General features: G+C 37.0%; 1 protein-coding gene across 1 annotated transcript in view; it reads right to left on the bottom strand.

Annotated features, from left to right (window-relative positions):
• Nucleotides 1-16,000, bottom strand: part of LOC135709481 (putative mediator of RNA polymerase II transcription subunit 26) — an 86,136-nt gene extending 70,136 nt beyond the window's left edge. Inside the window, exon 1 of the mRNA XM_065231846.1 lies at nucleotides 15,385-16,000. Within this exon, the coding sequence (XP_065087918.1) occupies nucleotides 15,385-15,777 (393 nt within the window). The 5' untranslated portion in view covers nucleotides 15,778-16,000. The remainder of the gene's footprint in view (nucleotides 1-15,384) is intronic.
• Between the last annotated feature and the right edge of the window lie 5,797 nt (nucleotides 16,001-21,797).

Raw genomic sequence — 21,797 nt, 5'->3', positions numbered from 1 at the left:
AGTTCTTTGGCGAACGTTTCAGCTCAATTGATCATAAGTTAACAAAGTTACATCATGTCCAAAGTTGAACATTTTGTATGAAAATCGGCATGCGCTGCTATTTTATCGAACACAACTGTACATGCCTTCTTCTACCCAATGCATAGTTTCATTTAATAAATCTTTCGTTTCCCTTTTTTTATTCGTCATAATATAATCTGTTTCTATTCTCCGTATCTTTTGAAATATTGTCCCTTCGTCATCATCGCCCAGCTCCTCCCCTATGGCTTCCAACATCATTATTCTTTTACTCTTACGGTATTCAAAATTAATCTTAAACTTTACAACACACATCGAACGACACATTGGCACTGGCTTTGCCATGTAGCCACGTTCGTTTGTTATTGTTATTATTTCAAGTTTTTCTTTACTGGCTTAATTTCTCTTCCATTCCCCTGCATTTGTCGCTGACTTTTGCCTGCCTGACGAGAGTGCTGTTGGTGTCGTTCGTTAATATAATACACGTACGTCGTGGTGTGTGCTCAGGGTGCCCGTATAATTATTATATTTTTCCTTCGCTGTTCGTTATTTTCTGTTTTTCATTTATTTTTTATTGTTATTGCTGCTATTTTAGGTCGACCCCCCGAACCAGTCGGCAACAGTAACAATAATACCCAGCATCGACAGTGCTACTAGTAGAAACCGAAGCTGGCAGTATTTTTCTTCTTCTATTTAGTTGAATGACTTTCTGGAATTTTTACGACTCTCTCCGTCCCTCGTCCCCGAACCGACGATATCGACGAAATGGCTTCTTTCCTTAGATTTTTGTTGTTATATTTTATTAGATAAAGTATATAAAATTTTCGAATAAAATTTTATTTCATATAAAGATAACCTTCTACCAGCTCTTAGGAATATTAGTCAGCGGATTCTGCTGTCATGCTGCTATTGTTGGTGGTAGAAGCTCTTTAAACGGTGCAGTATAGGTTTCATGGGACGTGGTGGTAAAAGCAAAAGCATTTAATGATTCAAGAGCTCGAAGAGTATAAATACCAAACAGCGCAAAGAAATATTAAAATGAATAAATAAAACTGCTATTCAGGTTGGATTTGCAACGTTTCATAACACATACCGTTCAAAGCTGACTACGGTCAATACCAAACAAGGCTGGTGTTGTAAATGCAAATCAAAACAAGTGGGAATATAAAATGAAATGAAAAAAAAAAACAAATGGGGACATTGATGGTAGAAATAATGAGAAGTTAGTGATAGTAAGGGAGGCAGAGTCTAACGGAACAAGCATATTTTAAACTAGCTTGACGCCCCGTAACGTGGGTAGGGGAACTAGGGGCAAGAAGGTCACCCGGGGCAAGAGTGCCACCCTCAATATATTTTGAAAATGAAAACATCTCAATCCTGTCTCACCATGAATCTATGCATGGTATTCCTATGAAGCATTCTAAAAAAAAAATGTCCGGAACGAAGTCGTAAGAAAATGCAAAAAATTGTTTTGTGTTGATGTATTGAAAAGCTAGTTTTTTATAAGAATAAGGTTTTTTGAAATTTCCAATTTATTTTTTTCACAATTTCTGCATTGAAAAGTCACTATTGATGGTTGGTTGAAACATTAGTTACAATAAATTAATAAATATTTTCTTTAATTCATCAAAAAATATATTCCTAAAGATAAACTTTATACGGGGCAAGAGTGCCACTCCTACATTTATGCATAAAATTGTATAAACATGTCCAGAAATTAGCACAATTGGGCATTTATGTTACCAATATATATTGTTTTCGTAAAATTTTTGAAAACAAACTATAGAATAGCATCAACAATAGTTTCAATTTGATTTGTTTAACGAACATGGTTTATGTGTTTTGGATAGAAATAAATATCGTTAAGCCAATATGTTAGTGGAATAAACAATAAAAGTAGTAGCTGGTATACTTAAGAATAGTAATTTGTTGTTTATAAATGAACATTTACAAGTTACACTCCACTTTAGACCTATGGCCTTTTTTCCCCATAAGAGTGGCCCTCTTGCCCCGTAGCATTTTTTTAGAGCAGCTACGACATAACATTTTGAAAAAAAAAATCATTAGCATTTTTTGATGGGGTAAATTTTAATTTCAATTATAAACTTACAATTCGGTGCATAAACTCCTATAAATATTCACGGAGTCGCATATAACAATACACTATAGTTAGGGTGACCTTCTTGCCCCTAATTCCCCTAGATCACCTTTTCATGGTACGTTCCGCGATGTAAGATCTACCACCGATTCCTAGTACTGACTACTTCAAAATAGGGGAACAGGGGGATTTTTCAGTAATCCAAGGAACACATCTTAGTCCTTGTTACTTTTTATGCCTTATTGATAGTGATAAGTCCTCGGGTTGCCTGGACCGAGGATGATCATATACAAGGAAAAAATGAGTTAGTTAGTCTTCACCTATGTGATTCCTAATCTTCTATTCGTTGTTCCATAGTTTGAAACGTGGAGGCGAACCAGCCCAAGGCTGAAAGCCTCCCTAATAAAGATAAATAATAATAATAGTTTGAAGTGGTTAAGACTAGGGTTCTGATGCATGGTCATTATCGGTGTCATTGTTTAAAATTTGTTGCTAATGAATCCAATTTTGACTGACAAAGGGGCGCGCCTTTGGAGGGTGTGTCAACACTACGAAGGATATAAATAGCGAGACCTTTCAATTAGAATCGATTCCTTGCGATGAAGGTAAGAATGACAACTGTATCAAAACCGAAGACTTCATCATTTCTCAATAGTGATGGAGTAATACGACATGCACAAAACTAAGGACACGGGATATACTACAATAGATCAAATTACTGGTCGCAGTGGTGTTAGGTCTCGAACAGAGGAAAAAAAACTAGCTTGACGAAGAGTGAATTGGAAAAACCATTTTCAGAGTTTGTTTTCTTAAGGACAAAACAGCGAGCTTCATCTACTACACCAATTCTCGTTTTCAGGGGCATAAATCTCTTCAATCAAAACTAACCTAGCAAAATTAAAGTTCAAATTTTCAACAGATTTCCGTGACTGCCTTTAGAGGCTGTTCATAAACCACGGGGGGAAGGGGTTTGTGGGGTTAGCAACGGTCTACAGTCCATACATTTTTTTTTTTCAAAAATGTGAATGGAAGATTGGACGCAAGGGGGGAGTCTGAAACCTCTCAAAAACTGTTAACGTAGTTTATGGACAGCCCCTTAGGTGAGAACACCATTCTTTGAAAGTTTCTACGTTCATTTGGTTACAACACGAGCTGGGGCTATTAATTCAAAGTTTATATGGAACTTTTAGTTGAAATGTATGGGAAGATGACACCTTTTCATTCTTTCGATCATAAGATTGGTTCATCATTTAACATGAGAGCGAGCAATTCTCTGTCAAATGAACAAACGACTTGACATGAGCCCCTCCGATTTTGATGAAACTTTCAACATGTCTTCAGGCAGATTATGATTTTTCTACAGATCACGACACCATTTTGACTCAAGACTAATTTAAAAAAAAAGACGTATGTGTTTTCATACATGAATTTAAAACAAAATCTAACTCTAAAATCATTTCTTGCATCAAAATTGTGTCTAAGAGGAAGTTGTAGAGAATTGATTGGACTTTAAAGGAAAAAAAATATATATTGAAAAAAAAGTTAAATTTTTGAAAAAATAAAAAAAAAATATATTGTCAATTTTTTTTTCATTCCAACGTGCGATTTTTTTTAAATTTTTCTTCTGCGGTGACCTTATGTCGTAAGACAATTTATAAAAGTTAATCCAAGATGGAGCAGTTTCAAATAAAAAAAAACCTGGAAGAAAACCTTTTCATGAATTTTTCAAATTTGATGAATTAGAATGAATAAGAATATTACAATCATTGAATATGATTATTTAGGTCAGTGGTCTCTAACACGTGGCCTGCGGGCCGCATGCGACCCTCAAGATGGGTCTGCGAGGCCCACGAAGCATTCTGAATTTTTAGCATGACAACATGCGAAAACAACAAATACAATACTCCCAGTGTGTTACGCCCATAACGTACCGGTATTTAATAATTACGTTTAAAAACTTACATTATTCATGTCCGACTTTTAGAGAGGAGGGAGGTTCCGGAATCTGTGACAATCCATACAAAATTTACCCATTTCCGTGTGTAATTTTTAATGGATCTTACCGAGGGAAAGTCAGCTTTCATTAGAGTACCTCCTTTTTTTTCTTGATTTTGTTTTCCGTTGATCTTGTTTTCCGTGCTGAGCACCAATGTTATCGACGTCAGGGAGGCATTTCCCACACCTGGACCCTACATATCGACCCATCAACTCATGAACCGGGGACCAACGGCTTTACTTCCCTTCCGAAGGAAGGCGTGATCAGAGATGTTATGCCTCAGAACATCCCGGCGGCGCCGACTGGGATTGAATAGAGTACCTCCTGTACTCAGATTAACTCACACGGAGATGAAAAACTACCCAAAATTAAGTACTTTTCCCTCAAATTCCTGGTTCAGCCCAATAACTCAAATTTGGGTAAATCGCATATAGTAGTTTCCATTTAACACCAGAAAAAAAAAAACTTACTCTTAACTGTGTTCGACTACAAAAATGCTAATTACGATAATATTAAAAATAAATTTAATGGGCAAAATTGGAAAACCATTTTGAAGGAGCAGGTGAATGTTGAATGTGCAGTGGAGGTTTTTTATAAAATTTTGTTAGGCGTAATTCACGAGGAAATTCCATTAAAAAAGGGACGACGCAATTATTCCTCCTAATATCCGGTTTGGTTCAATAATCATATCATTAACTTGAAAACTCGTAAACAAGAAGCTCACAAAATATACAGAAAACATAAAAATCGTGATAATCTCGAAAAGTATTTAAGTATTTGTGATCAACTTAATGATGCAATTTCTTTGGCACTGCTGAGTATAATATAAAAACTGAGAATGAAATTAAATCATGTCCAAGAAACTTCTTCAATTACGTCAAAACTAAAATGAAATCGTGCAGCTTTCCATCAAAAATGACATTGGATGAAAAGGAAGGTAATAATTCTGATGATATAGGGGAATTTACGTATTCTCGGCAACCTAAGCAGCGACCTTCTTTCTATAGCCTTTTTCTCTAAGGAACGCACACACATGCAGTATTGGTTTGTTTACAATCTTTTGCTGCCAGCTGCAGCAGTCGAAAGAATTGTCAAAAACTGTTTTGAAACGCTTTTACAAAGCTCCAATCTTCTCTACTATTTGGAGGCGAACCAGCCCAAGGCTGAAAGCCTCCTTAATAAAGCTAAATAATAATAATAATCTTCTCTAGTGAGAACGAGTATTGTCGGCAACCAGTTTTTCTTCGGCAACCGTTCCATTTGAACTGCATGTAAATCTGCTGTTCTATTATCGGCAACTCGAAATCAGCTACAATTTGTAGTGCGTGTGTTGCATTTCAAGAAAACCTTGCTAGATTGCTTTTTCTCAGTGGTAAAAATATAGTCAAATTGAAGCTGAAAGCATAAAGAATCGTTTGCATGCATTCAGCGAAGTGTTTTCGTAAGAAAATCCAGTGAAAATAGTGTTTCAATTTGTGTTGCCGAAAATAGTCTGTCATGCCGAAGCCGTCATTTCCCCTATGTAATCTTTTCGCCCCTTTTTTCCAAGAAACATACACGAAATTTGCAGATAATGATCGTGATTAAGAATATTTTTCTTATTTTAATTACTTTTCAACTACTGTTGGCGTTTATAACATTTCGGTTCATGATATGTGGAATGGCCTACGAGATTTGGACGCCACTAAAGGTTCAGGACCAGATGGAATCCCACCTATTTTTATGAAAAACTTTGCAACTAAACTCACAACCCCTTTATTCTGGCTGTTTAATATGTCACTTGAATCCGGTATATTCCCGAAGGAATGGAAAAAATCCTACTTAATACCCATATATAAAACTGGTGAAAAATCCGATATTCGAAATTATCGTGGGATTGCTATCATTTCGTGCATTCCAAAACTCTTCGAATCGATTATAAATAAAAACGTTTTTGGCCAAATAAAATAAAGAATAACTAGTGCACAACACGGCTTTTTTAAAGGCCGTTCAACCACGACAAACCTTTTGGAATTTGTGGACTTCGTATTAAATGCAATGGATAGAGGTAACCAAGTAGAAGCTCTATATACGGACTTCTGCAAAGCGTTTGACAGAATTGATTATTGCAATGCTGATTTTAAAATTAGAAAAAAATCGGAATTGAGATGAAGCTCCTCACCTGGATTAAGTCGTAATAAGTTGATCGCTATGTCTCTTTATTTTTATTTTGTATATCAATGACGTCTCTCTTATTTTAAAAAAAATATTAGAGTACTTATATACGCTGATGATATGAAGCTATTTTTAGAAATAGGAAGCGATAACGATATGAATGTGTTTCAGAATGAAATACACTGAAGTCTTTTTTACACGGTTTTTTACGCGGTTTTTTTACACGGTTTTTTTTACACGGTTTTTTTTTACACGGTTTTCCACGATTTACACGGTACGTTTTTAACGATTTCTCGACAACGATACAACCTATCGACTTGATTCCAATCACATTATCCGTTTCAAGCTATTTGTAATCAAATGGCATATGTACTTAAAAAAAAATCACAATTTTTGGTGTAAATACAGAAATTTTTAAAATATGTCTATATGAACCATATCATGCTTTAAAGGGTGATACGGTCAAAATTTGGTCAATATCAACTTGACGTATTTCTTTCAATTTTGCATTTAAAAAACCTGAACACCCCTCATTTTGAAGGTGTGTGTGTGTATAATGTTGCTCCTATTTTGATTTTGGAATTCACTCTTCAGTTGTCAAAATGCCGTCCAAGCAAGAAGAGCAGCGTATCAAAATTTTGCTCGCGCATCGCGAAAATCCGAGCTACTCGCACGCAAAGTTGGCAAAATCGCTAAAAGTTGCCAAATCAACCGTTACAAATGTAATTAAAGTGTTTGGGGAACGTTTGTCGACAGCCATGAAGTCTGGATCGGGGGGAAATCGAAAACCGGAAGCCGCTGAGACGACAAAGAGAGTTGCCGGTAGTTTCAAGCGAAACCTTAACCTCTCTCTCCGAGATGCCACAAATAAGCTGGGTGTATCGTCTACAACCGTGCATCGAGCCAAAAAACGAGCCGGACTATCGACTTACAAGAAGGTAGTGACTCCAAATCGCGATGATAAACAAAATACGACGGCCAAAGCGCGATCCCGGAGGCTGTACACGACGATGCTGACGAAGTTTGACTGCGTGGTAATGGACGACGAAACCTACGTCAAAGCCGACTACAAGCAGCTTCCGGGACAGGAGTTTTATACGGCAAAAGGAAGGGGAAAGGTAGCAGATGTTTTCAAGCACATGAAACTGTCAAAGTTCGCAAAGAAATATCTGGTTTGGCAAGCCATCTGTACCTGTGGCTTGAAAAGCAGCATTTTCATAGCTTCCGGGACTGTCAACCAAGAAATTTACGTGAAAGAGTGTTTGAATAAACGTCTGCTGCCTTTCCTGAAGAAACACGGTTGTTCCGTACTGTTTTGGCCGGATTTGGCATCTTGCCATTACGGTAAAAAGGCCATGGAGTGGTACGCCGCCAACAACGTGCAGGTGGTTCCCAAGGACAAGAACCCTCCCAACACGCCAGAGCTCCGCCCAATTGAGAAATACTGGGCTATTGTCAAGCGGAATCTAAAGAAGACCAAAAAAACTGCTAAGGGCGAGCAGCAGTTCAAGGCAAACTGGCTTTCTGCGGCGAAGAAGGTGGACAAGGTGGCTGTACAAAATCTGATGGCAGGGGTCAAGCGTAAGGCCCGGCAATTCGGATTTGGAAAAGCGGAAGCCTAACTGAATATTTTTCCTGAATTTTATACTAATTGAACTTGAAAAAGAAATTTAATTTGATTTTTTAAATAAACGATTTCACCGATTTACACGCGTTTTCCCTTGACCAAATTTTGACCGTATCACCCTTTAATTACAAATGGCATCAAAAAAATCCGATTTTTTAAAAACATTTAAGCATGCGAAAAATCAAAATCTCGTAGGTTTTTTACACGGTTTTTTTTTACACGGTACGTATCCCCGTGTAAAAAAAGACCTGAGTGTACATGTTTTTTTTACAGATGGTGTAGTAAAAGTTTATTGAAACTAAACAAAGAAAATCTTCGTATTTCATTAGGTAATGAACATGTTCAAAAATGTGGAAATGTAAGAGATTTATTAGGTGTTATTCTAGATTCTAAATTGACATTTGTGGACCATTATCACACAATAATACATCTATAGAGCAGTCAATATGCTTAATTTTATAAAACGTTTCGGTCTCCACTTTAAAGATCCTTATACAATAAAATCATTTTACGTTGCTTATGTGAGGTCAATATTAGAATATTGTAGCGTTGTTTGGTCACCTTATATGAAAAATCATGAAGAACGAATAGAGTCAATCCAATTTTTATTATTTACACTACGTAAATTAGGTGAAGAAGCCGTCCATCCTCTCCCGTCATATGAAGCACGTTGCTTGTTGATCAGCATTCAAACATTGAAAGAACGCCGGGATTACGCAAAGATTGCTTTATTAAACAATATCATTTCGCAACGCATTGACTCAGCTGATCTATTGTCAAGATTAAATTTTTATGCACCTCCCCACAATTAAGCAATCGACACTTGTTCGCAGTAGATCGCCATCGAACCAATTACGATAAATTTGGACCGGTAAATGAGATGATTGTGAAATGATTGACCTAAATATGCCCTCAACAAAATTAAAAAATATATATCAGAACCCTGCGAAGTCATAGATCATAAGACCTAATGTTAATATGTAGTCTACGATTTGATTGATTGACGAATAAATAAATATATTCTACTCAAAATTAAGTTTAATTCACGCAAAGTTGAGAATATGCAATTTATTCAAAAGTAACTTATTGGGCTGAACCATATCGTTGGATCGATTCTCTCGTTCCTTTTTTGACAACAATAACGAGTGCAAGTGAGAAGCTCAACTCAAAATTAAGTAAAAAGATTTCAAATTTTGGGTAGTATTTTTTCTCCGTGCATAGTAACTCTGCATTACTTTAAAGTCCTACAGTAAAAGTATGGACGTCTGATAAAAGTTGTTCCAATCGAACCATCAAAATGCACCGCTTTGCTCGATTGGAACAGCTTATTTTTCAGTTTTGTGGTGACAGTCGTCCATACTTTAATTAGAGGGTTTTACATTACTCTGCACGGTAACCAGCGTAAACACATAAATGAGTAAAAAATACACATTTTTTATATTTATATGCAGCTGTCAAAAAATGTGTAAATTTGGAGATCTAAAAATGTGTAAAAAAAAATACACATTTTAAGAATGTAGTACCAGTCAAAAAATGTGTATTTTTATACTCATTAATGGGTAAAAAAAACTTCTGCTTCGTTGATGGACGCCATTTGCCTAAGCGAATTTTAACAGAAAAATTGAGAAACTACATTCCATACTGTAACAGAGCAGCGATGGACAAGCTAGAGGGTAAGTGATTTATATTATTTTCATAGCAAGCCATAGAAAAATATTCATTATTAAAGTTTTCATTGTCCGGTGTCTGGCTGCGATTTTTTAGCTTTTGAAGTTGAGGAAATATAAAGAATTTGCGGAAATGGATATTCCAGATTTTCTAACTAATCCACTACTTTTCATAGCCCATATTCAGGTTACAAGTCCACGCTATTCACAACAACAAGTGTTTTAAAAAAATATGCCATGACCAATTTCAATGTTGATCTATAACTTCTACCAATGTCGGATAGAGACGAACAAGCCAAAGGCTGAAAAGCCTCTTAATTAAATATACTAACCAACCAATGTCGCAGTCAGCTTCATAACTTGGTATTTTTTTAAAAGATTTTCCCGATGACCAGCCTATGGAATTTATGGCACTGGCACACCAGAAAACCTCAGTACCTCTGAAAACAAATAATGGTGAAAGCAAATAATGCACTATTATATTTGAGAATTGCAGATAAAACTGGAAATTTTTGTTTATACAGAATGTATATTAAGTTCCAGAGAATCATAAACTTTGGAAATTACAGAAACTTCCGGAACCTAAGGAGCCTTCGAAGCAAACAAAACTTTAAGATCAGAGATCAGGGTACTACTAGAACTCTCTGAAGGATTTCAGAAATTGTTGTAGTATTTAATGGCCCTTATTATCAATGTCACTTCACGGTGAAGTGACAACTTATCACTCACGGTGAAGTGATTCCCATTTTGTTTACACGGCAATCACTTCACCGTGAAGTGACACTCGTAATAAGGGCCAATGGTTCAACTTCTTAAAGTCCCGGCAGTTTCAGAAGTTCTGGGTATGGTAGACAGCGTTTAGTATGAAATTCTAATTATTATTTCAAACTCAACTCTGTCTGCCACAGTGGGATTTCTGATAAATTATGAGAATCTACCACCACTACATATCGTCGGATATGTGACTTTCTTGTTATACTCCAGACCGTGCTCACTTAGCCAATCGTAGTTTCTCAATTTAATATAATCTGACCATGAAACAAGCAGCTCATGGAATTCCCGATCAACTTCGAGCTATTTAAAAAAAAAAGATATTTTACAGACGGGTCCCGTCTCAATGGATCCACTGGCTTCAGTGTCTTCAATGCAAACTCTAGCACCTTCCGCAAACTTCAGGAACCTTGTTCCGTTTTTGTTGCTGAGCTGGCAGCAATCAACTTCGCATTGGGGATGATTTCCAACTTACCCGCAGACCATTACTTCATATTCTCGGATAGTCTCAGTTCGATTGAGGCTATTCGGTCGATGCAACCAGGTAGGCACTCATCTTATTTCCTTTCAAAGGTAAGGAAACAGCAGATGAGTGTGCTGGTCGAGAGATCATATATGATTACCTTTGTATGGTACCCCTCACATTGCTCTATTCCAGGCAATGAGAAGGCGGACTTTCTTGCAAAGGAGGGCGCGCAGGAAGGCGAATTGTATGACAGGCAAATTTCACATGATGAATTTAGCCATTTAGTGCGGCAGAGTACCCTTTCGAGTTGAAAAACCGATTGGGACCCTGGAAATCTTGGACGGTGGTTACATTCAATTATTCCTAATGTTTATTCGAGAGCGTGGATTGAAGGTTTGGGCTTAAGTCATGATTTCATTCGCGTGATGAGTAGAGTTATGTCCAACCACTACTCACTAGATGCACATCTCCATAGAATAAACCTCGTGGACAGCAAAATCTGTCGGTGTGGAAACGGTTACGATGACATAGATCACGCAGTTTGGCAATGTACGGATAATGACGCCGCCAGAGAGCGACATTTGAATACCCTCGAGGCCCAAGTAAGACAACCCTATATCCCTATCAGAGACGAGTTGAATTTAATTCGTTTGTCTTTTGTATCTCTTTATTAGCTTTTTGATTGTCTTGTCCCCCGTCTCGATGAGTCTCATCGTCGCCCACTGGTCACTATAGCCGGGCAAACTCCAGAAGATTCTAGAACCGCACTACCGTTCATACTGGCGACAACGCTCTGATGAGACAACTAAACCCCACCCCAAGCTCCTCCCTGATCCTATCATTCGAAGATTGTACCCCTCAGACCTCAGCTAAGTCGCGAGTATTCGGCCCAACTCCTACTAGACATAGAAATAAGTGAATTTCGTTACAAATAATGAACAATGAATTTTCGGCTCCGTAAAGCTAACGCGATTCAACCTAAACGAAATAGATAAAAAAAACATAAGTTCCTAACACGTGTGTAATGAAGCATTTTGGAAAACCAAACCAGAAATAAAAGTTTTGACTTATACGCATTTATTACCTCGTACGAAAATAACATAATTAATCTAACACAAGGAATAGGAAAATAACAAACATGCATTTTTTAAATATGAAAAACCTTCAGGATTTAAAAAAAAATATATTAATTACTACAGTTAGTCCCTTAAACAAACATTGGTTAAATTTCCATTACTCTACATCCAGCTCATGAAATTGTAAGAGAAACAATATCTTGACAAATTCTCTTATAAAGTCTATGACTTAGCTCCTATTGCAATCCTTAAAATTCTTAGAACTTCTGATACCTCCCGGAGTTGATGAAATATCCTACCTGTAATATCGGTGAAAATTCTTGAAATTCTTTACCGTGCCAGCACCATATTTGACGCGTTCCTAATGATGACGCACTCGTTTATTTTTGAAATTAACGATTTTATATCATAGGGAAAATGGCTCTAATGTTGGCCTATGGATCTCAGATTGGGCCCATCGCTACAAATCTGCTATTTATCAATTTTATCTAGATGAACGCGTTATTGGGACGGTACTCATGGATATTTTTGGTCGCTATTGAAAATTTAGTCGATTGCTGAATTTATGTATGGGCCCAAATTAGGGGCATTTAGGCCGACATTACATCCATTGACCCTATATACCTTATTACTAATATAAAAGCAAAAACAACGTAATAAGGTATACAATTATTCTACTAAAACACTCATAAATCAATTAAGATAAATATCATATTAATATGATATAGGGGAAGTGCACCAGTACTGACCATAGGTTCCTATTTTAGCCACACATCAGAAAACCGATTAAATTACAATATTCGTGCATTTTGTGGTCGAAATGTTTATGTACACCGATGAATACCCTAATAAAATGTGAATGGTTATTTTACTTAACGACGTGTTCAGGGTATCATCCAAACAATTTGTGGAATAGTTCTATCATTCGGGTTATCGTTCAGGTATGGTATTTTTTATTGGGGTATGATTTGTACCAACAAACTGAACGCAACTGAACATCTCAAAATAGTAAACAACGTGAAATATCGTCAAAAGGTGGCCAAAATAGGAACATGGCCAATACTATAGCTTTTCCCCTATTTGAAATCTTTTCTTATCAAATTTCCCAAATTACTGAAAAAGTTCCAAGAAGAATACACGTAAATCGTGATGATAATTCTCTAAAATTGTGATGTGAGGTACAAAAAATTTAAATAAAGAATACCGTGAAGGCACCATATTTGACGCGGTTCCTAACTTGACGCACTCGATCGTTTGAGACTATTTTCCATTAATATTTTTCAAATGGCAACATTGCAAATATTAGTTCCGGTGCTCTAGGGATGAGAAAGCTTTTAAAAATATCTCACCAAAATCGAAATACGATTAAAAATAGACAAGTGGTGACGATTAGGAATCGCGTCAAATATGGTGCTGGGACGGTAATAACAAATTCGCTTTTAGGAACGTGCACATTTTTTGATAATGATATTTCTCAATAATGCTTAAGCTACTACTATAATAACTAGTAAGTATATTTAAATCCTCTTAAAAAACATTCAGCTAACATCCCTAATCCTACTTTGATTGAATCAAAGTCCATAACTAGACGCCAACCCCCCGCACATACAAATCAAACTAACGGTACGTGGTGGCTACCAAATTCGTATTACACTGAGCGAATTTACCATGTCGTCATTGCATGATTAATCATTCAGAGCTATCCGATTTCTTTAACATCGAAAATAATATGAGATACCCGATTGACTGATAATTGACATTAAATGGGATGATTCATCATACATATCATAAAAGGAAATAACATCAACCACTTAATGAACTACCGTTCAAATTTTGAAAGGTATTAACAATAAATGAATTCAAGAACAGAAATGAACTAAAATCATCCAAGTGAACCCCATAACGAAAATCATACAACAACTGTCTTGCGATTCATTTTCATATCGTTTCAGTCGCCCATTGCGTTTTGGCCTACCATTTTTTCGCAGCTTGTTGCGACTCTCTCGAATAGCAGTACACAGTTTTTTTCGCATACCACGGGGAATGTCACCAAAAAGCGAACGAGAAAAAAGTTTTCGAATTCATGTGGCAAAAAATATCTGCTCGTTCCGTTCCCGTTTGATTCGAATGCTTCAGTGCCCGTGGATTGTTCACGATCCAGCCCCCCCTCGAGGAGGTGGTCAGCGACTTTGAGGAAAGCAAGTACCAGAACGCCAAACTGCTTCTTTCGTACTACGGCAAGTCGCCGAACGAGTGGAGTTTTACAAACTGGCCAAGTGGCCATCGACAGAAACGTGTAATCAGAACAACATCCGCTGGTTGATTCAAAATCCTAGACTTCAGTAAGTTACTGGGAGGGAGGTCCTTTGTTTCAAGCAATACGATTCTAACAAAACAAATGTATCTTCCAGTGATATCTTCAAGACCAACCAGCTGGTGAGCTCGTTTAGCAGATTTTGGACAACATTTTCAAACTGCTTTTTGAGGTGTTTGTGACCCGAGCCAACATCCTAAATTGCACAAGTTCCTACAGAACGTGATTGGGTCTGATTCCGTGGATGACGAGTCCGAACCGGCGAATCCACTGTTCAATGGGGACGCCAGGGGCGAGGCCGGCCCGGTGCAGCATTTAGTGTGGTTGTTTTATCATAAATGAATAAAACAATTGTTCAACTTATAAAACAGAAGCGTTTCATTTACAACATTAATTTACAGTTCCAACGATTTAGAAGAGATATATTTCGTTATGATCACAATTTTTAAACTGTAAAATAAGCTTTCTTCTTCCATATATTTTTCATTCAGATTGCTCTTATATTTCATTTAAACATTGCATGACAATTTATTTTGAAACTGTATGACGAGTCCGTATCTTTCTCAATGTTAATCATACGGTTTGTTCATTACAAGTCTTCCAAGAATAGATGATAATCATGCTGATTTAGAAATAATGGTTTACAGCGTGCAGAACGAAAATCATCCTGTTTTAGAATTAATGCTATTCAGTTCTTCTGTGCTTTGAGAGCTGAATCAGAGAATGATAATCTTTCACAAATAGAAAAATAATCCGTATGGGGCTCAAGTGAAGCAATAATCATACATTGATGTATGGACAATTTGGTTCAGTGTAGATGTTAGAAAGATGTAGGTAGGTGGGTAAGTACTACCAATGTCAATAAACGACTTGAGCGGAGCGTCGGCCTTAGATTTTTTTTTATTTGTTTACACGTGCGTATATGGCGATGTGTTTGTATGCAGCGTCGGATGTGTAAGTGAGACAGCGACCGACCGAATCGGATTGATGCCACCGCGGTGGACGGGTGGGAGCATGCGTACGACAGACAAGGAAGGGATAATTAATTTTATGTTTGCAGGCTGGAGGTTTCTGCCAAATTGGAACCTTTTTACTCTTTTTCGAGTCCCAACAAAAGGTTAGAATGGAAGCCCAAAACGTAAATTTGGACCGTAATCAATTTACATGAACCTATGGCCAATGAACTAAGCAACTAACCTTATACTGCTGCAAAGTGAGTGATTCCGCCTCGGCAAAGTCATTATCGTCGGAATCAACATTTTCTATAATGTCCAGCGGTTCATTGTCCACCGGATCATTGGACAGCGGCTGCTGTGGTTGTTGCTGAGGTTGCTGTTGTTGATTTGGGGGTGGTTGCTGGGCCTGCTGCAAGCTGCCAGGATGATTGCCATTCCTCATTGGTTGTTGCTGGCTTTGCTGCATCTGGTGCTGCTGCTGTTGCGAATGGTGTTGTTGTGGCTGCGGTGGCAGCTGTGGATTATAATGCAATTGCTGCTGCGGATGAAGGCCATACTGCCTGCCATCCGGTTCCGGTAGCAGCAAATCATTCCAGTCTGGTTCTGATTTGATAGAAACGGGTTGCTGCATCATTTGAGAAGGGCACTATTGTTTGACCGATCGAATGGAAAGAAAACCAATCACACGCACGTTCACTGGCTAGTTGCACGGACCCGGACACACTTCTTAGCGACACTTTCAAGCTAACGCGACGGATGATTAAATTAATTACGGGTGATTTTGATGAAGGATGGCAATTAAAACGCCCGCACAAACGCACAAAGAGAGCACCTCCTACCGCAGTGACGTTCCACACAGAAGTAAACATGGAAGACAAAATGGGAAACTTCCGAACCAACGAGGAATGAAGGAACGTCAAAATGATTAACGAAAGTTTATGGACATAGTGCTGTGCCAGATACTGAAATTAAATTCACGGTTACTTGAAGCTAACCAAAATGGAGTCAAACTTACACGCTTAGGAGAACTATACACGGTGTTTCGTGAAAACCCATTAATGGGTAAAAAAATACCCATTTTCAAACCATGTATGCAGCTGTCAAAAAATGGGGGAATTTTGAAATCATAAAATGGGTGAAAAAATACCCATTTGAAGAATCAGTTCACGGTTGAATAATGGGTATATTTTTTACCCATTAATGGGTGAAAAAACACTTCGAAATTTTATCGTCTCATTTCCGTCACCGGTTCATTGGGAATGCAAACCTCGATGCAAACAGTTACTGTCCGCAGCAACGATCTCCGGAAAATGTTAGAATCCAAAACGTTGGAGAGGCTTACGGATAAGTCAATACAATGGATAATTTGTATTATAATGTTTCGTGAAAAATTTGAGCGGAACACCTGCATTTATTTTCAATGTTTTAAAAACATTTTTACATCAACGATCGCTTGCATCCTCCATTTGTAAAAATGGGTATATTTTCACCCATTTTACGGTAAACACAATATAAGAAAATGGGTGAAAAAACACCCATTTATTGACAGACCACCCATTTACCCATTTATGAGTAAACCATAGTTTACCCATTAAATGAGGAGGGGCACTTTTAGCGGAAATGGGTATTTTTATACCCATTAATGGGTTTTCGCGAAACACCGTGTAGGGGAACTGCGGATAAGACGGACCGTGGGGGTCAAGGGGTTTCCAACAACATTGATTACTATCACCATCAAATTTACTCTGTGAAGATTATTCTGATTACCAAGATTACTTGATGATTACGCTAGTAAAATTGTGATGGTTATTCTAGTTAACGACGTGTTCGGAGTATCATCCAAACAATTTATGGAATAGGTATACCATTTGGGATCCTCTGAAAGAGCTTCGTTTTTCTGAGCACAACGATACACTGAAGTCTTTTTTACACGGTTTTTTTTTTACGCGGTTTTTTTTTACACGGTTTTTTTTACACGGTTTTCCACGATTTACACGGTACGTTTTTAACGATTTCTCGACAACGATACAACCTATCGACTTGATTCCAATCACATTATCCGTTTCAAGCTATAGGTAATCGTATGGCATACTCAAAATAAAATCACAATTTTTTGTGTAAATACAGAAATTTTTAAAATATGTCTAAAGGACCAGAATGACAACTGTTAAAAGGTCCAAAATAAAAAAAAAATAAAAAATATGTCTATATGGACCATATCATGCTTTAATTACAAATGGCATCAAAATCCGATTTTTTAAAAACTTTAAGCATGCGAAAAATCAAAATCTCGTAGGTTTTTTTTACACGGTTTTTTTTTACACGGTACGTATCCCCCGTGTAAAAAAAGACCTGAGTGTATTTCTATCGATCCCATAGACATTCATCTCGATTTGACACTAATGGTGGTAAGCTCCTACCGGTATTATCAAAGAAGCATACTAAGATGAAACAGTCGGAAGAAAAAAGTTTCGGTTTCATCCAATGAATACTCCCCGCATGCCAGATGTTTGCGTGGTTATGCTGCCCCCTCGGTAGAGTTGAAATTTTGCACATTTTTTATCAAAAAAATCACACGAAAATTTGTGATGTCCCATTTTTGAATTACTCGACTAAAAACAAATCGATTAGTTCTTGTTCAGTGTGATTTCATTTTTCCACCAATGAGAGTGCAGAGCTCGTGGTAAATGGTAGGTGATGATCCTCTGGAGAAGTAAATGCCTTAATCGACATAATATAAGCGATTTAAAATATTTTACTTTACGGTCCGTTAACCGCCCTATATATTAGTTGACATTTCACACCCATACAAAGTCACACCAAGGGGCGGTAATAACATAAGAGGTATAAAACCAGTAGGTCCTGAAGAAACGTGCTCAACTTTTTGGCTCAGCTCTACTAGTCCCAAGCTAATCGATGCACCCCTCGAAACATAGGAAAATCCACGAACCCCTCATTTTATCCATCAAACTTTCATAGCGAATCAAAACAAACATAGTGTTGTACTAGAATTTCGACTAGAATGGGGTACTTTAATCGATTTGCTTGGACCAATAGGCTAGTCAAGTTATGAGCTTATTTAAAATCGTTAGTTTGCACTGGTTGGTAATAAGATGGGGATTTTAGCTAATGTAAAATAGTTCAAAGGTTCTAGATCATCAAAATTGATGAAATTTTGGATTTCCATTCCATTTCTAATGCAGATTACGAATATGTATTCCCGCATAAACGCCAACCATAGCTTAAAAAATAGTTTATAATCCCTACTAAACTTTAACTGAAATGGTTTTGGAACTTTACATGAACTTTAATGGGACAAAATTTTAACCTTAGTATTAGGGTTTTTTGGATCTGGATCTTATATAAAATGTTTAGAAGAACCATTACCATTCAAATTTCTCCATACATTTTTGGAAAGGGAACTATATTGGATCCTTTTTATTAATGGGTTGAGAACTGTAATGGTAACAGTTATTGCTGATTGCATCTGAAACGGGACTGTCCCAAAAAATTAAGAAGTGTGATAAAAGTGCACGTTTCCGTCAAATCGTTTTGATGTCTTCGGAGCACTTATTGCTTGCATCATAAGGAATAAGTGCACCGAAGACATCAAGACGATTAGACGTGCAGTTTTATCACACTTTTTAATAAGTGAAAACGCGCTTATTAGTCCAATTTGGTGTGAAACGCGCAATATAATAGTTACATTTAGTTATGGTATTTTCAGTAAGGTAAAAATAATGTTTTGTAATACTGTTCAATTTTATGTGGAATATAGCACGAATTGATAATAATTAATTTTCCAACTACGAATTCACGATATATTCCACATAAAGTAGACCGACATTACAAAACCATGCATTATAGTACGTTCAGACTACAGAGTTATAACATGTTATAGCGCTATCTTGATGGTGGTTTCTGTGTTGCAATTATTTGACAACCGTTATAACATGTTATAAAGGCCCACGCACATTACACGGTAACCAGCGTAAACACTTTAATGTGTAAAATTTCACACATCTCGTGAAAAAAGGGGCCTACTCATAAAATGTGTAAACTGCGTTTACACATTTATGTGTAAACCCAGCAAACGTCAAAAGAAGTGTATTTTTTACACATTTTTCAAGAACGGTTTTTACAGCAAAATGTGTAAAAAATAATCATTTCTAGAACTTAAATATAATGGGTGCTCATCTAGGTGCTCATAGTTTTTTTATTAACTTCGGAATTTTCTTATTTGTGTTGCTCGATTATTGTATATATTTTATTAAAATCAGAAATATAATCAATAAAAATAAGTAGCGGCACCGGAGGTGTTGGTAAGCGTGATTTCCTCGTGATTTCCTCTCAATCCCAGTCGACGCTGCCGGGATGTTCTGAGGCATAACATCTCTGATCGCGCCGAGGATCACGCTTTCCTTCGAAAGGGAAGTGAAGCCATATAGATCCGGATCGGACGCGTTTCGGCAAAGTGACAGCTAAATCTATTGTCTAACTGTCAAATTTACGTCAACGCAACGCGAACGGATCTAATCTAGATAGAGCTGGAATTAGGGCCAATGTCGCAATAGGCTTGAACTGAAAAAAATGAATCTGAAGTTTTGAACAAACATTATTAAATATAATTTAAACTATAAACCTATTCCTAGAAATGAACTGTTCCTAACAGGGGCCTGGCTAGCGGCCATGTTTTTGATGCTATCATCTGCTCTTGTCTTTCTGCTTATAACACGATTTTTCGTCCCTTTCCACCATGCATACGTCAGGCGGGCCGTATTTAAATAAGGCCCGAGATGTTGCCTACTGTCAAACGTATAGGATTGATATAGGGTTGCCAGCCCCCTGGTTCCTAATTATTACATTATTGGTTAGCATTATGGTGAGATAAATAAAAATATTATTATTTTTATTTACAGCTTGAAAAAAATGAAAATGTTGCATGCGCCCTTTTGATTTATAGTATCTTGTATCGCCCTGAGGTTATTCGCCCGGCTGCGTTCACAGAAGCTATTTCGCCCCTATGTTTGGCCTGCTAGTTTTTGACATTGTCTGTTTCGCCTCAATGTTTACGTTCTTTTTACTGATGGTTTGTTACTATCGACCTATTGCAGTTTGTTGGATTCTAGATAAATTCATGTGTTGGGGTGGTTTTGCTCATTTCAATCGGATTAACAATGTTTTCTTTTCATTACCAATCGGTAATTGCAAGGAGTAGTGAAAATATTCAAATTATATCTTTCGCCTTGTATGGAGAAAATATGTCTGTTTCGCCCCATCTATGTATATAGGAGGAAGCGGCCGTAAGAGCCAACTCAATTTGTAATAAAAAAAAAGTTGGTTTCGCCCTTATGTTTTTTGCGTTTTTTTAAGAAAGTACATTATTTGTCCAAACATTTTTAGTACACAGCAAAAAAAAAGGTAATATCGATCAATGTAATTCAAGCTGATGTACGAAATAATGATGTAATAGCAAAAAGCAGATACAATATTACATCAATGGATGTAATTTTGTTCGCAAAATTGATGTACATCGTACAACGTTATATTACACAACCGATGGATTGACCTGGTTGCAGCAGTTTGGATGTAATATTCAACAACTTTTTTTTTCTGTGTATCGTTTTGTAGCATTTTAATAGTAGTATAACGTGATGTATTAACCTCAGTTTGTTTACACTTGCGACATTCGCCCTTATTCCAGCTCTATCTAATAATGTGGGTGGCCCTTAACTATCCAGTCTGTACAGCGTTTTAACCTCGACATTGACCTAACTGACTTCCTTAACCATTACCATTAAAATTCTAAAAAAATACTTATGTCGTTTTCGTTTTTGCGGTGTAGCTACACCGGTGCTACACTGCCGTACACCGAAATATTTTAGGATGTAGATATAGGATGCACCTTTGTTTACAAACAAATGATGTTGAGCTGTCAAAGACTCGCGCTTATTCCTGCTTACACTATAGTATACACTAGAGTCGGTGTATAATGAGTCACGCCAAGAGAAAAACAGTTGAACTCGCATCACGGTTTCCGAAGGATTCCCTTCCCTAATAAAAAATAACCATAGTCAAACGATAACCCAAATCATTCAACTATTCCACAAGTGGTTTGGATGATACCCAGAACACGTCGTTAAGCAAATTAACCATACAATTTTTATTAGGGTTTCTTTTCACTTGGCAACAGAGGACTTCTACATCAACTTTAAATGACTTCTAGCGAGAACCAAAAATAGCGGCTGTAGTGAATCATAATATCAGAGATTTTGTCAAATTATCTTATCAAAAAATAGTAGAAATTCTTATTACTGATCAAAACCAAACGTATTCCATGACCATTTAATGCTCGCTGCGTGTTTATGATGATTTCTTCAATTTTATTTTATATTTCATTGCAATACCTTTCGTAGACCTTTCATAGCATCGTAATGTTTATTTACTTTGCACCATAGGTAGCCGATTTGACAGTTCAATAGGTAGACTTGGCTTCACTCTTGGCGTGACTCATTATACACCGACTCTAGTATACTGAACCAAAACATCCGCAATACTTCGAATGATTATTGCATTGCTCGAGCCCTTTAACAATATGCATTCGAATTTCGGATGATTTTCTTATGGTTGAATTCGTCGTCAGATGATAAACAT

This window comes from Ochlerotatus camptorhynchus, unplaced genomic scaffold (assembly GCF_037179485.1).
Source record: "Ochlerotatus camptorhynchus isolate MF236.1 unplaced genomic scaffold, CSIRO-AGI_Acam_v1.1 ptg000361l, whole genome shotgun sequence".
Classification (NCBI taxonomy): domain Eukaryota; kingdom Metazoa; phylum Arthropoda; class Insecta; order Diptera; family Culicidae; genus Ochlerotatus; species Ochlerotatus camptorhynchus.
The sequence above is the reverse complement of the archived record's forward strand: the minus strand, read 5'-3'. Positions and strand labels throughout refer to the sequence as shown.